This window comes from Protopterus annectens, chromosome 10.part0 (genome assembly GCF_019279795.1).
Source record: "Protopterus annectens isolate FY-2018-M chromosome 10.part0, PAN1.0, whole genome shotgun sequence".
Lineage (NCBI taxonomy): Eukaryota > Metazoa > Chordata > Ceratodontiformes > Protopteridae > Protopterus > Protopterus annectens.
Genome location: NC_056744.1, coordinates 570,392,480 through 570,409,399, shown reverse-complemented (window position 1 = coordinate 570,409,399; position 16,920 = coordinate 570,392,480). Strand labels below are relative to the sequence as shown.

The 16,920-nt window shown below is 42.1% G+C and overlaps 1 protein-coding gene across 2 annotated transcripts in view; it reads right to left on the bottom strand.

The window, feature by feature from the left end:
- SZT2 (SZT2 subunit of KICSTOR complex) overlaps positions 1-16,920 on the bottom strand; it is a 3,556,133-nt gene that overhangs the window by 3,423,589 nt on the left and 115,624 nt on the right. For both annotated transcript variants that reach the window (XM_044085412.1, XM_044085413.1), the window contains exon 5: positions 8,271-8,402. In XM_044085412.1, coding sequence (XP_043941347.1) covers positions 8,271-8,402 — 132 coding nt within the window. The remainder of the gene's footprint in view (positions 1-8,270; positions 8,403-16,920) is intronic.

The window sequence follows — 16,920 nt, the reverse complement described above, 5'->3', positions numbered from 1 at the left end:
AAGTCTGATCATAAATCAGTCTCGTTCGAATTAACAGTCATACCTGACCAACCCTCAGGAACAGAAAGGTTAAAAAATTTCTCCAAAGCAAACTATAGCCTACTGAGCGATGGCATGAATAGTTTCAGACCCCCTGCCAGCATTGACAGCAATGACCCCCTATACTGAGGTGTACATGAATGTCCTGTACAAACATCTATATAAATGTATAGACTCAGCCATACTGGAACTGACCAAATCAAGATCCTCACGAAAAAATAATCCATCCTGGTAGACATCCAGCATAAACAGGTTATACAATAAGAAAAAAAAGTGCTGTCAAAAAACAAGAGGGGACGGTCCCCATCAAAGGAAGAATTCTCTCCAAAGCATAAACAAGCAGATTAGACTTCTTGTAAAGTCCTCTAAAGCGAATTATGAAACTAAATTATCATCTCTAGCTAAAGTAAATCACAAGGCATTCTTTAGCTACTTCAGAAATCTAAAAAGGAAGGCCCAGCTTTGTGCTGAACTAGCTGTGGACGATAACACTTATGCTGAACCAGAGGACATTGCCAACCTGCCGGTGGACAGGTCTGGCAAAAACTTCAGCCCCTTTTCCCACCAATCATACCCATAACATACCTGTCATCAACCCTCTACCTAGAATCTCAATATATCAAGTTATAGACGTACTCTCCAAGGCCAAAAACAGCCTCTGTGGGACCGGACAACATCCCAGGCTGCCTAATAAATGGTCTAAAACAGGAATTAGCAGAACCACTGAGCAAGCTCTTCAATCTCAGTCTAAGCATTGGCTTTGTCCAAACTGAATAGAAAACGGCAACTGTAATCCCCTTGCACAAAGGAGGCCCCCTCAACCGACCCCAGGAACTACAGACCCATAAGCCTAACCAGCTTTATCTGCAAGGTCATGGAGAGAATCATCATGGATCTTATCAACAAGGGTACAAGTGACCTTCAATCTCTTGAACAGATTCTGTTTGGCTTCATTAAAGGCAATCTTGCCTGCTAAACCTGGTGGACTTCTTTGAGAATGTCACCAAGGCCCTGGATGATGGCAAAACAGTTCACACTACTTATCTCAACCTAGCCAAGGCCTTTGACACAATCCTCACTCAGGCATCTGTGAGAAACTCACCCAGCTAGGGATTAACCCTTACATCACTAGACTGGTGGCCAACTGGCTCACAAACAGGACACATACAGTCAAAACTGGGGATTCTGACTATTAGCAGACTTACCAGTTACCAGTGCTGTTAAACAGGGATCTATGCTAGGCCCCCTAATGTTTGGCATCTATTTTTTCAGAAGTCCAGGCAAAAATAAATAACCTATGGCCTACGAAGTTTGATGATGACTGCAAACTGGGTGCAATCATTGAATCCCCAAAAAACGTCAACATAGTACAAAATGGACTTACACAGACAAATGATTGGTGTCAAAGCCATGGACTTAAACTCAGAAAAAATGCATTATCATCTCCTTCAGCAATGGAGAACCCCCTGCTAATTACAACATTAATAACATCCCCCAAGTTCAAACCCCATGGTGAGAGATTCAGGTGTCCACAGTAGTAAGGAAGGCCTCCTACTTTGTACACCTCATAAGCAAGGGTATAGCATCCAAAGTTAAGGAGGTTATAACTTCCTTGTACTTGGCTCTCATCAGACCAATAAGAGTACAATGCTCTCTTCTGTATGTACCCCATCAGATGTCTGCAGCAACTGGAGACACCTCAGAGGATTTCTCATCAAGAAAATTCAGGGCCTACAGCACAACACATGACCTACAAGAATAGACTGAAGGCCCTATCACTTTACTCAGTACCATACAGACTGCTTAGAGGCAACTTGTGCCTGCCCTACAGAGCAGTCTCAGACCCTGCCTTGATGAAGCTGCTGCACATCCGCAAATCCAATGGGACAAGATTCACTCACTCTAGGAATCTTAACCTAGCCTGTGATATTAACAGGACATGCTGAAGGAAGGGACAGGTATGTTTCCCAGAGGTTGCCAATCCTCTGGAACAAACTCCCACTTCATGTAAAACTGAGCTTCTCAATGACCCTATTTAAGCATAGCCTGGACAACTGGATGGGAAACTGTAAATTTACAACGGGGGTTTCACCTATGTCCCGCTTAGACATGGGCAGCCAGTGCTGATCTTAGATTCGTGCACAAACATAGACTGTATATTGTGGTCCATAAGGGAACAAGGGTATAAACATGGTTAGGCTTGTAGAGGCCTTAGGGCCAATAGCCTAGTAACCTCCTATGATCCTATGAGTGGCTGAACAACAGAATAAAAGTTAGAGTTTGTGAAGGATTATTTTCTTGGAAGTAAGGAAATAAGAGATCAATAGAAAATTGGAAACAGATAATGATTTGGGAAAAAAAGTATTACAATTACGTTGGAAGGAATTTATGGCTTAATGGGAAAATCTCAAAAGATATATTGGTTATTGTAAAATAAATAAAAGTATCATGAGAAGGGAAAAATAATTGTAGAATGGTAGTATGCAACAAGCAGGAACCATTTAATAGTGTGTTACAAACTGAAGGAATACTGTAAAAGTAAAAAGATCATACAACTCTTAAATTCAATGTATGAAAATAGTACAGTAAAGGATTCTGTAAATTGATAGATGGGTGGTAAAGCAGGTTTGTCCCATGGTTAGTGCTTTGTTTGCAAGGATTCTAGAGTCAGCATCAGCAAAATGTTTTATGATGCTGGAGCAGGCATAGTGAGAATATAAATTAGGACTGTTGACACAATTACTGATGTCCTGCAATGACAATGCAGCAGTGGCGGCTAAAAACAAACTCTGGATGACACAGATGATAATATAACTAGAAAAAGAACTGAAAGAAGTTGGATTAAAAATAAATACAGAAAAAAAGTAAAAGCTTGGGAGAAGTAGTTAAGCAACTAATGTGGTAGAAATTTGTGAGAAATTACAGTTATCAGAATGCTATGGAAAACATTTAGAATGTTACTTGGGGAAAAGTGGTTTATTTAATCTTCTTCTTTCGGCTTTTCCCTGGTTAGTGTTCGCCACAGCGGATCACCTGTCCGCTCACGATTGGAAGTGGAGTTTTACGGTGTCGGGTTGCTAGCCGTAAGGTGCCCAACCTTCCACAAATGGCACACACACGCACACACTCACACCTAGCGCCAATTTAGAGTGTCCAATCCACCTACAGCATGTCTTTGGGATGTGGGAGGAAACCGGAGCACCCGGAGGAAACCCACGCGACCTCAGGGAGGACATGCAGACTCCGCACAGAAGGCACCCCTGCCGAGGATCAAACCGGAAAACCTCTTGCTGTGAGGTGGCAGTGCTAACCGCTGCAGCACCATGGCCACCCTTAAAGTGGTTTATTTAATAAAAACGGTTATATTAGAAAAATCAGCATATCTAGGTTGAATAGTTATGTTCCCTACAACTAAGGGGAAAAAGAAAAAATGTCATTTTATCAGTAATATATGGAGATCAACACTGAACTCTGTGAAAAGGGGAGTACTGTATAATACAGCAGGAATATGGGGGTAAACAATAAACACAGTAGTTTATTTATTTATTTCTATGCATTTGTATTGTACTACAGCTGAAGATTTCCTGGGAAATACTTTAATATTTCACTTTTTAATAAAAAAAAAAAATAGGCATGCTTATGGAACAGTATCAGAGCAAACTAGTGGTGATTAGAGCTAATGCAGAGGTGATGGAATACCAAAGAAAACTGACGTTGTGGAAACATAGCATGAATGGCATTGCAGATTACAAGAAAAATGGTATGAGAATAGTATGACTGTTTCACATAAAAAGATCCTCACTGTTATTTTAATCTGAAAAATGAAAACAAGCAATAACACAAAGAAAAAGGAGATTTCAAAAGGTGGAAGAATGGCAAGACCTTTTTTTAGGAAGGGTTTCTCTAACAGCCAGTTGATTGATCAAAGATGCACAAAAGGACTGATGAAAGATTATGCAATTTGTGTGAGGTGGAGTAAACTGAAGAACATGTTTTTGTTCAATGTGTGACTTTAATATTTACGGATAATAATAACCACAAAAAAGGTCAGAAAATACAGTGACTGTGGAACTGTTGTCACATGGGCTATATGAAAAATTAGAAAACAGTATGTGTGAAAAGATGGTCCTGTTATGTGAATTATCTGAAAAGGAACAAGTAATGAATTACAGTATTTAAAAAAAAAAAATACGAAACTGCTGAAGCACTTGATAAATTTAATGAGACAATTGTAGTGGAAAGGGAGGCAGGTTAACAGGTAAAATATTGTATGAATTTTGAAAACGGAAAAAAAGAAGGTATGAGTATAAAGGGGTAAAACCAAACGCACACATGTGAATATGTAAGTGAAGTGAGCTTTATAATATATGGCTGAACTGCCACCAACTAAGGCAGATAGGACATCAGTTTAACAGGTCATCTGAAGGAAGGTACACTCAGGAATGCAGGATCTCCATTATGCTGTAATGCAATGCTAGTACCAAAGAATTAACCTGAAGTACCTGTCTTTTTATCTTATAGCAGTGAGTGTGCTACCTGTTAAAAGTTACTAACACTAACAAATAAATGAAAATGAAGTACTTGTCATAACGCTGGATCAGTGTTTTGTTCTTCCATCTGGCTCAATGTATGGATCATCAAATCTAACTGGATCTGACTTTGATGCTTTTTTCAAGCTCTTGGATCCAGGACTTAGGCTCCTGTCCTACCCATAATTCCCTCTTGTTCCTACAATACACCTCAGATCAAGGTTTGCCCATCTGTATTTAATACCTTATCAAAAAATGTGATCATATCAATAGTGATATGGGAGAGAAGTCAACTCAAGGCTGAATAAAGGACAAGGTCCTGTACACGTCCAATCTAGCAGTCAAGAACTAATGGATGACAATTTTTGTAAGGGTGAAGGAGGGAGAAAGGTTGAACCAGTTGGGAGAAGACAACATGGATCTAGCTTTATGGGAACTATATAGCTTTCTTATTCTATGTTGTCTTTTTCATCTGACTTTATGTATGGGACAGATTCCCCAGTTACTAGTGCTTCGCAGAGGTGTCATGGAAGGATATTCCAAAGAATGGTGGAGCTGAAAGGCGCACAGGGCCTTGAATGCATGTCCAGCTGACAGTGAGATATGAAAATACGAACAGTAGACCAAGTAGCTACAGCACAAATCTAGTCTATGGGAACTCTAGGAAAATAAGCAAAACAGGCTGCCAACACTGCTCTAGGTGAATTAGCTTTAGGTTTCTGTGGAAAAGCCACTCCCTTTACCTTATACACAAAGGTAATACAATGAAAGAACCACCTGGACAGCATGACTTTAGAGACGCCTTGTTCTAACTTAACCTTTGAGATGGAAATAAAGGGCTGATCTGTCTTCTTGATTCCTATAGTACAATGTAGGTAAAATTTCAATTGACAGTGAACAACCATCAGGTGTAAAATATATTCACCCTTGTTAGAAATTTTGGAAAGAAGACTTGGTAGTTTAATCACCTGGTTATGTGAAGCTTCCAAAGTACTTTTGGAAGAAATTTTTGGTTTGTCCTAAGGTATACCTTATCCTTGTGAAAAACTATGTAGGGAGGTTTGCAAGATAAGACTTGAATGCCTGAAATTCTCCTGGCAGAAGTGACAGCTACTAGGAAGATAGTTTTCCAAAACAGAAATTTCAGGATTGCAGATGATGCTAGCTTAAAAGAAGATATAGTCAGAGCCTGAAGTATTAAGGTAATATCCCAAGGAAGAACTGAATCCCTGATAAAGGGTCTGAACAGAAAAGCTCCCTTTAAGAAACCCGTAGATAGTTTCAAAGATGCAATAGATTCTGGTTTTCCCCCACATGAAAACTGGAAATGGCTGCTAGTTAAACCTTAAATTCCTTCCTGGAATAAACCCACTAGAAAATCAAAAACAGACACAAGATATGCTGAGAGGATATAAGCTTTTAAAAGAAGCCCAAACAGTGAACCTTTGTGATTTACTCCTGTAAAGCTTTCTCATGTTAGGTTTTTTGCATGATAAAACAATAACCAAGGCAGTCAGTGGAACAAGAGGAACCACATGGTCAGTTTTTAGGCTTTCAGATCTTGTTGAGGCTGGCCAAATGGGTGAGACAGAAGGTCTGGAAGACAATCCAGTAACTATGGTAGGGTGTTTTAGATGAGGCCAAAGGAAGGGGAACCAAACCTGCTGAAGCCAGGAAAGGGCAATGAAAATCATTGTTGCCTTGTACCTGATGGTTTTCTGTACAAAACTGGTTATTACAGGAAAAGGCGGAAAGTCATGAGGAAGACCTGGGGGAAAACTATTTGCCAAAGCATCCCTCTTTGACTTTTTCTCTGGGGGGATCAGGGCAAAGTAGCTGCTGCACTTGGTGCTTAGGTTGGAAACAAAAAAGTTGCAATACAGTTGCCTCCCGCAACTGAATATCATAGTTCCCACTGACTGACTGACTGACCACTAGTAAGTCAGAACGAAAGCCAAATTAAAGGCAAAAATAGCCTCTCAAGCTAAGGATAACCATAAGGCATTTTTAATTATGAATGCAACCTAAAAGGGATAACCCTATAGTGTGGTGAACTAATAATAAATGGAACTTCCTACACTGAACAGGGAGATAAAGCAAATTTGCTGGCTGATAAATTTAGCTCCAATTTCAATCCCTTATCACACCCAGGTAACCCCCAGGAAATGCCCTCTCCCAACTATCACAAAAGAACAGGTCCTCAATGTACTCTCCAGAGCTAAAAACACAGCAGCAAGTCCTGAAAATATCCCAGGATGCTTACTAAACAGCTTGAAACATAACCTTCAACTGCAAACTCCAGACAGGCTTCATCTCTAGGGAATGGAAGGGACTGAAACGGTCAGACCTCTACACACAGGCGGACCATTAACAGACACAGGGAACTACAGACCCATACATTTGACTAGCTCAGTGCAAAAAAAAAATACATAATTGTACCCTTTGGAAGATGACCACCCCTGTAAATTAGACTGACAACACTCCCCTAAGAGTAGACCCCATTGGTAAGGAACTTGGAACTCAGGTTGACAGTAACCTGAACTTTGATTACCATGTGCCTATGGTAATGATAAAATCCTTCTAGGTGCCATAACTTATAAGTAAGGGTATGACTTCCAAATCTGAGGAGAATATAGTTCCATTATACTCATCCCTCATTAGACAAATACTAGAGTACAATGCACCTGTTGGCATGTTTCTGATCGACCATTTGCTTCAACTGGAGTGACCATAGAAGTTCCTCACTAAAAGAGTACATGATGTTAATAATTTGTCCAATAAGGATCACCTCAAATACTTGCTCCTGTACTCAGTCGCCTACAGACTAGTAAGGGGTGATCTGTGCCTAACCTACATGGCATTCTCCAATCCATCAAGAAGCCCCTGGAATAGATCAGTAGCCAGTTTTCCCAGATAAGAGAATATCGGGAACTACTGCAGTCTTACATAAGCTGCCAACACTGCCATGCACTTGGTAAATACCCTGGAGGTAGTGGTGAGCCCAAAAGGCAGTGCTCTGAACTGGAAATGACTTGGTCCAGAGTTGAAAGCAGAGAAAATTCTGGACTGACTTGTTATCTTTACACGGTAGTAAGCATCCTGAAAAGTCTATTGAGGACATCCAGTCATCATTCCTCAGAAGAAGTACAATGGATTGCACCATGACCATTTGAAACTCTGTTTCACAAACAGATTTAGATGACGGAAGTGTATAATAGGCCTGAGGTTCTTGGTCTTTTTCAAACCAAAAATAATTTTGAATAAGGATTCATAAAGTAGGGAACTGCAGAATTCTACCATTTCATAGCAGTGTGGTGCACCACTTCTCACATAAACACATGATTTTTTAGTGGGGGGATGCCAGTTCAATCACTTGTGGTATAACAAACACTTCAGGTAAAAACTCAAGTCAATGAACAGTGCAATATCCTGGATTTTCAAAAATTTTCAAACATCGTCTCCCACTATTCCTCTTATGCTTATAAAATATATACCCCCCAATTAAGTTAAGAAAATACACTTTTTATAAATATTATGTCAAACATTCTCCACAAAATAAACAAATGATATGAAAGGGAGCAAAGAAACTTACTACCAAGCACATGCCTAAAACCTCCTTTTTATCACAGCTCTGTGCATATTTTGTGATTAAACATTATGAAAATAAGAATCTATAAAATGCATCACTGCTGCAATACTAACCTGTTCCTTCATTTCATACTGTTGTTGCAAAATATCTGCTGCTTTATTCTCGAACACACTTAGCTGATGGTGAATGTGGTGAAAGAAGTCTTCCAGGCTTGACTCCTCTAACCAGCAACCCTGAACCAGAACCTAAACAGGGAAAAAAACTGTAAAGTTAAGTTCCTTCAAGCAGGCAGTGATAAGAGTTTCATAATGTTATTACACGTATTTATCTTCTTTACTTTTGCTAATGGGTTGTATACTCCGTTTCAATGAAGGCCAAAGGGAGAAAAGATCCACATTTATTATGAATAACCACAGGTGAAATAATGAAAATACAACAATGTGATATTTGTTAGTATGTCATTTATATATCATATTTAATATCCCTTACAGTATAAACAAAGGACTACATGTAGCAAGCCCAAAGGTGCAGATGCAAGGTATCCATTTCGGTTTCTGGTAACTTGAGATTGAGAACAGACTCTGGCTGATAGTAGAGCTGGCAGGAGGGGGCTACGCAGAAGTGGCCGACGGATAGTCCTCCTATATTGGGAAGTGAGAGGGTGGAGGGAAAAACCAGTACTTGTGCAGCCTCTAGTAGAGGCCAGCAGCCTTGGAGGTTCTCAAGTTAATGATGAGGCAATGATGACAGCCTGATGTCACTACATTAGTTGCTCCCATAGCCAGGGCAAATGACCAACTACTGTGAGAAGATGGCTCCAAGACTCCACTCTCCCAACATACTCACAAGATCACTCACTTCTGGGACCTAGCAGGGGGTTACCATTGAGGGTGACTTCCTGAGGAGTCAGAGGGAACCATCCATGAAACAGTAAATGGGGGATTTGTGGAGGAGCTAGTGGAAAAGCCAGGTAGAAACAGCCTGAGGCTGAGTGGGGTTTAGGGTGGGCAAATTAAAAAAAAACAGGGGGGCAACATAAAAGTTACATGCAAAGTAAGGAAAATGTAACATTCTTCAGTTTATTAGTTAAAATGTCGTTTTGTTTCAGGCTCATCATGCCTTACAATGTAACAAAGCACAGCACCATCAATAAACCATAAACGAGTCAGTGCTTTACACATATTTCAAGAAACAAAACAAACGTCACTACAAATATTTTATGATGGGAGAGGTTCTTAGGTAGTTACAAGGCATGCAGTTCAGAAGACCATTAAGAAGCCTAGCATAAACTCTCATCAAATACTTACATACATTTTGGATGTCAAATACTTCCTCCATCACCAATTACGTTCAGTAGATATAAAAAGTGTATACATCCTGTTAAAATGCCAGGTTTTTGTGATATAAAAATATGAGACCACAATAAATTACTTCAAAACTTTCCCCACCTTTAATGTGACCTATAACCTGTACAATTCAATTGAAAAACAAGCAAATCTGGTAGGAGAAAAAAATATAAAAAATGAAAAACGTAAAATAAGCTGGTTGCATAAGTGTGCCCACCCTTAAACGAATACTTTGTTGAAGCACCTTTTGATTTAATTACAACAATCAGTCTTCTTGGGTACACACCTGCCATCAATGAAAGAGACTCTGATTAACCCCAAATAAAGTTCAGCTGTTCTGGTTAGATTTTCCTGACATTTACTCAGTTGCCTGCTACAGCAAAAGCTATGGTTCGCAGAGAGCTTACAAAACATCAAAGGGATCTCATCGTTGAAAGGTATCAGTCAGGAGAAGGATACAAAAGATTTTCCACAACATTGGATATACACCATGGAACACAGTGAAGAGTCATCAAAAAGTGGAGAAAATATGGTCAGTGACGTTGCAAAGAACTGGATGTCCCTCCAAAATTGATGAAAAGACAAGATGAAAAATGGTCAGGGAGGCTGCCAAGAGACCTACAGCAACACTGAAGGAGCTGCAGGAATTTCTGGCAAGTATTGGTTGTGTACTACATGTGACAACAATCTCCCGTATTCTCCATATTTCTAGGCTATGGGGTAGGGTTGCAAGACGAAAGCCTTTTCTTACACAGAAAAATATCAGGCTTGGGTAAAATTTGCAAAACAATATCAAGTCTCCCAAAAGCATGTGGGAAAATGTGTTATGGTCTGATGAGACCAAGGCTGAACTTTTTGGCCACAATTCCAAAAGGTATGTTTGGCGCAAAAATAACACTTTGCATCACCAAAAAAACACCATCCCCACGGTGAAGCATGGTGGTGGCAGAATCATGCTTTGGGGTTGATTTTCTTCAGCTGAAACTGGGGCTTTAGTCAAGGTGGAGGGAATTATGAACAGTTTCAAATACCAGTCACTTTTGGCCCAAAACCTTCAGGCGTCTGCTAGAAAGATAAAGATGAAGAGGAATTCCACCATTCAACACGACAATGACCCCAAGCTTACATCCAAATCTACAAAAGAATAGCTTCACCAGAAGAAAAAAAGAAGTTATGTACTCATCAAAATGTTCCATCTGAGTAGTTATACTTCATTTTCTGCAACCTGTGGGTATTTGGATCCATATCGGATCTTAGCCGGCAGCATTTTATCAAGCATCTGTTCCAAGCTCCCCCCCTTACCCATAATCCCTCACCTCTCCTACCTTCCCTCAGATCGAGTTTGCCACTAACCAAACTATTAGCAACTCAATAACATTAACCTAAAACAGGTACAAGGGGAAGGAGGGAGGGACGGTTGCAGAAAATGAAGTATAACTACTAAGATGGAACATTCTGGTGAGTAGATAACTTATTTATCTGAAGTAGTTAACTTCATTTATCTGCAACCTGTGGGACAGAGCCCCCAGCTACCAAAACTCCTGGGAGGCCCTCATGGAAGGATATTCCTGGCACTGCAGAGCCAAAGGATGTTCTCCCTCTAGAGATCAAATCCAGCTTATAATGAAAAATAAATGTATGTGACCTTGCCCAGGTCGCTGCTGCACAGATATCATCCAGAGAAACCCTAGACCAAAAAGCAGCAGAAGTTGCCATAGATCTGGTAGAATGAGCTTTAATAGGACCAGGTGGGGACAGGCCTTTATCCCTATAGACTTGCAGTATACATTGTGTAAGCCATCTGGCTAAGGAGACCTTGGAAATGGCCTTGCCCAAAATGGGTCTCGAAAAGGACACAAATAATTGGTCAGACTTATGAAATTGTTTAGTTCTGTGTAAATAGAAACAAAGCTGTCTATGAACATCTAGCAAGTGCAGCTTATATTAACCCTTGTTCTGGAAATTTGGAAAGAACACAGGCAAATTAATTATCTGGTTAATATTAAATTCAGAAGCCACTTTCGGTAAGAAAGAAGGGTTCATGCGAAGCGAAACCCTATCTTTATGAAAGATCAAGTAGGGGGGCATGGCAGACAGAGCTTGGATCTCAGAAACCCTTCTAGCCGAGGTAATGGCCACTAAAAAGGCTGTCCTCCAGGACAGGAATTTTAAGTCTACTGACACTGCTGGTTCAAAAGGGGGTGCCACCAATGCCTGCAGAACTAGAGTAAGGTCCCAAGGAGGGACGGAATTCTTAACTGGGGAATGCAAGAGAAAAGTACCTTTTAGAAAGGCCTTGCACAATCTCAAAGGAGGCCAAAGCATTCAAATTTTCACCGATATGAAAATTAGATATGGCTGCCAGTTGTACTTTCACTGTGGAGGAACTAGACCCTTGTTGAAAAATATAGGACAAAAACTCCAACACTTCAGGAATCGGGGCTGTAAATGGATCTATGTTTCTCTGAGAAGCCCAAATAGAGAAGAGTTTCCATTTGCTGCGATAAACCTTCCTACTGGAAGCTTTGAGGGATGCCACCAGAATACTCTTTACCGAAGATGATAGACTGGGAGGAATCCGTGGAGGAGTTAGAGCATGACACCAGAGGAAAGGGAACCACACTTGACAAGGCCAGAACGGGGCAATGAGGATCACTTTGCACACCAGTCGGTAAGCTTTCTGAAGAAACTTCAGAATGAGAGGGAGCAAGGGATAGGCATACAGTAACCCGGGAGGCCAAGCATGGACTAGAGAGAGTCTCTGGGGGAGTCCCCTGGGGAGGGGATAAGAGCGAAGAACTCGCTGCACTTCACATTGGAAGGAGCTGTGAAGAGATCGCAGCAAGGGTGACCCCCACGCTAGGAAGATCTCCTCCACTGCTGACTGTTTCAGAGACAACTCGTATGGCATTAGAATAGCCCGACTCACTCTGTCCACTAAAATGTTGGAGCATCCCGGGATGTGCGTTGCAATAAGAAAAGTACAGTTTTGTACCTACCATAAATGTAGATGTCCGATAGGTATGCAACTGCAGTCCTGACATATGGGTTGTCCTGCCTCAGGCAGCCTTTCGGTCAGCCGGATTCCAAAGTCTGGGTCCGGCGTCGGCTAATGTCGCCCTTTCCCCGACGTCAGAGCGCCTGGGGTATAAAAGCGTCAGCCGACACCATCTTCTTCAGTGTTTCTTGCTCCAGATGCCAGGTGCCCTCTAAGGAAGGCTAAATTTTGAAAATAGAGAAAAAATTCCAGACAAGTACAACAACTACATAAAAACAAACACACCATAAAAGATTACCCCAGGTAGCTAAAATGAGGGGTAGAAACCCAAAAGAATACCACAGAGGGGTAGGTGGGAGAGAAAACCTGACTGCAGTTGCATACCTATCGGACATCTACATTTATGGTAGGTACAAAACTGTACTATGTCCTTCAAGGATGCAACTGCAGTCCTGACATATGGGTTGAATACCATAGCCAACCTGGGGGTGGTAGGCACCAAGACAAAGATGGTGTAGCTAAAATGCCCTGCAGGACTGCAGAAGCAAACCCTGCTCTGGATCTGGAATATAAAGGCAGGTTGTAATGTTTGGAAAATGTATGAACGGAGCTCCATGTAGCAGCTTCTAAAATGTCCTTTGTTGCCACTCCTCTTAAAAAGGCTGTGGAGGTGGCTGTAGCTCTGGTGGAATGTGGCCTGATGTCAGCTGGCACAGTTTTTCCATGAAAAGAGTAGCAGAATCGAATGCAATTTCCAATCCATTTAGAAATTGTCTGTTTGGAAATAGCTTTTCCCTGCAATCCAGCAGCACAAGCTACAAAAAGCTGGTCAGATTTTCTGAAAGACTTTGTTCTGTCCAAGTAGTAGCGCAACTGTCTGTGTATGTCCAAGGTGTGCAGAAGTCTCTCTCCTTTATTTTGAGGATTGGGAAAGAAGGTAGGCAGGTGAATAGCTTGATTCAGGGACACCCTGGATACCACCTTTGGCATGAATGACGGAATGGTTCTCAAAGAAACTCTGTCCTGATGAAAAATGAGAAATGGTTGTATTGCCATAAGGGCCTGTAGCTCAGAGACTCTTCTTGCTGAGGTTACTGCCAGAAGGAAAGCTGTCTTCCAAGACAGAAATTTCAACTCTGAAGATGCTGCTGGTTCAAAGGGAGGAAGAGTTAATTTTTCCAGCATGAAGTTGAGGTCCCATGCAGGCACTGGTGGTTTCCTTGGAGGGTTGATGTTCTTTATACCTCTTAGAAACTGTCTTAGCCATGGGTGAGAAAATACAGGCGGATCAGTGTTATATTTGGCAGATATTGCTGAAGCATGTATTTTTATGGAAGAATATGAAAGGCCATTGTGGAGCATTTCAGCCAAATATTCTAGGATCTGTGGAATGCTCATCACTGATGGGTCTTGACCCTTTTTGCTGTTCCAGATAAAAAATCTCTTCCATTTTGCTGAGTATGTTTTTCTAGTGGAAGGTCTGCGCGCCTCCAGGATGATATCTTTTACCCTTTTGGAAAGTGTATCCAGAGGAATAGTCATGGAATCTTCCAAGCTGTCAGCTTCAATGTTTTCAAGCTGGGGTGTAGTGTCCTGTAATTGTACGGTGTCAGAAGAAGTGGCCTTTGAGGAAGGAGCCATGGATTGGTGTGTGTCAAGCTCCGTAGCAGTGGGTACCAGTGTTGTCTTGGCCAGTCTGGCGCTATCAGTATGACTTTCGGTTGCTCTGTCTTGATCTTTAGTAACACCTTGGTCATCAAAGGAAGAGGTGGGAAGGCATATAGTGTTAGAGAGTTCCAATTGAAGGAGAGAGCGTCCACCTTCCATGCTTGAGGATGGTAGGTCCTTGTGCAAAACTTTTTCAGATGGTGATTGAGGTGGGAGGCAAAAAGATCTATGTCCGGCCTTCCCCATGCTTGAGTTATTTGTAAAAAAAGGTCTGGATGCAACATCCATTCGTGTGGATCCATGATGTTTCTGCTTAGGCTGTCCGCCAGAACATTGTCCTTCCCTGGTACAAACTGGGATTGTAGCTCTATTTTCAATTGTAGGGAAATATCCCAGAGATTCATTGCCAGTCTGCAAAGAGGGTAGGAATGGGTACCTCCTTGCTTGTTTATGTACCACATAACTGTGGTATTGTCTGTCTTTATTAGTAGATGGCCCTGATGCATAAACTTTTCGAAGGCCTTGATTGCATGCATCACTGCCAGCATTTCTTTTTGGTTTATGTGCAGGTGCTTTTCTTTTTGTGTCCATTGTCCTTGAATGCATCTGCCCTCCATGTGCGCCCCCCATCCATGGTCTGAGGCGTCTGTTGTTATGGTTTGACTTGTATGAAGCTTGCTGAAAGGCAGACCTTTGTTTATCTGGCTTGCTTGAGCCCACCACAGAAATTCCTTTTGAAGGCATGGAATGAGTGGGATCAATGCTTCCAGGCTGTGGCTGTGTTGAGACCATAGACTTTTTAGATACCATTGTAGTTTCCTCATATGCAGCCTTGCGTGTGGAATCAGAAGAATGCAAGATGCCATGAAACCCAGGGCCTGCAGGATTTTCCTTGCAGTCATCTGGGTGTGTGTTGCTAATTTTCTGAAGTATTCTGGTAATTGTTTTTGTTTTTCTTTTGTCAGAAACGCCATCTGGGTGTTTGTGTCCAGTGTGGCACCCAGGAAAGGTATTTGTTGGGATGGTACGAGACTTGATTTCTGAATATTGACTGTTTATCCCAAGGCCTGCAGTAGGTGAATGACATAGTCCAAGTTTTTTAACAAGGCTTGTTGGCTGTCTGCTTGTATAAGGCAGTCATCCAGGTAAGGGTATATTTGTACCCCTGAAGTCTGCAATGTGCAATTACTGATGCCAGGAATTTCGTGAACACTCTGGGCGCAGCAGATAAGCCAAAGGGCAATGCTGAGAATTGATAATGCTCTGAGCCTGCAAGAAATCTGAGGTATCTTCTGCAACTTTGTCTGATTGGGACATGCAGGTATGCCTCCTTGAGGTCCAGAGTTACCAGCCAAGACCCCTTGCCCAGCATGGGAAGGAGTTGCTGTAAAGTCAGCATTTTGAATTTTGGCACAATAAGGTAAGTATTCAGTGCGGACAAGTCCAGAATGGGTCTCCATTGGTTTTCTTTTCTTGGAACAAGGAACAGTCTTGAATAAAATCCTTGGCCTTGTTCTGCAGAAGGAACCTTCTCTATTGCTCTTATTTGAAGTAGGTTTGTTATTTGTTTGAGTGCCTCTGCCCTTTGATTTGGTGGCAGGTTTGGCCTGCCATGTCTTGTTGGTAGTGTATGAAAATGGAATCTGTATCCTTTGTCTATTATGTCCAGTATCCATTTGTCCTTTGTAATATTGTGCCAATTTTGTGAGAATAAAGATAATTTTCCGCCCAAAGGTGCTTCTAATTGAGCCCTGGATGGCGGAGTCAAAGTCAAGTCATTGAGATTGTCCCTGCGGAGCAGTGGAAGGTCCTGCCCCACCTCTCTGGTTCAGAGGCTGCCATTGACGTCCTCTGTAGGAGCCTCGAGTTTGCCCTCTACCTCTGCCACGTCTGTTTTTGCCTCTTTGAAATTTGTCCGTGTCTGGAAAGGACCAATGCTTAGAAGGCCAATTCCTGCTGAATCTTAGAGGCTGTACCTGGAGGAAATCTTTGACTGTTTGCACTGATTTTGCCTTTTCCGGTGGGGCGGTGTCGTCGGTCTGTAGCGGTTATGAAACCGGCTCAGAAGAGACTGAGACACTCAAGGTAGGCCTAAGCGTGGTGTCGGCTGAGACCGCGGACCGCGAGTGTCGGTCCTTATCCTTCCGTTTTTTAGGTAAATGTGCTGTCGGAAGCTCCGACGGCATGATATAACAGAAATCTTCCCCAAAATAATCCTGTGCAAACTCTGTCCGACGCCTAAGAGTGCGTGTATTGAAAGAAGCACAAGCTGTACAGGCTGAGACGTTGTGTTCTGGGCCTAGGCAGGGTAAGCAGTAAGAGTGGAAATCCTTATGAGGTATTTGTTTCCCACAAGTTAAACAATTATTAACTTTTACAGTTTTATCTGACATTGGCTGAGGCAAGAAAAGGTCCCCAATGGGGTACTTGGCTTTTTTGAAGACTTCAGTAGCTGAAAACACAGGAGCTGGTTGACCGGCACTTGCGAACTGCTTCTGCTTCGGGCACCGCGCGGCAAGAAAGACTGAAGAAGATGGCATCGGCTGACGCTTTTATACCCCAGGCACTCTGATGTCGGGGAAAGGGAGACATCAGCTGACGCCGGACCCAGACTTTGGAATCCGGCCGACCGATGGGCTGCCTGAGGCAGGACAACCCATATGTCAGGACTGCAGTTGCATCCTTGAAGGACATCAGACTGGTGGAAATCGCCCACTCCCACACTCTCATGGCCTCGCAGCAGAGAGGGTA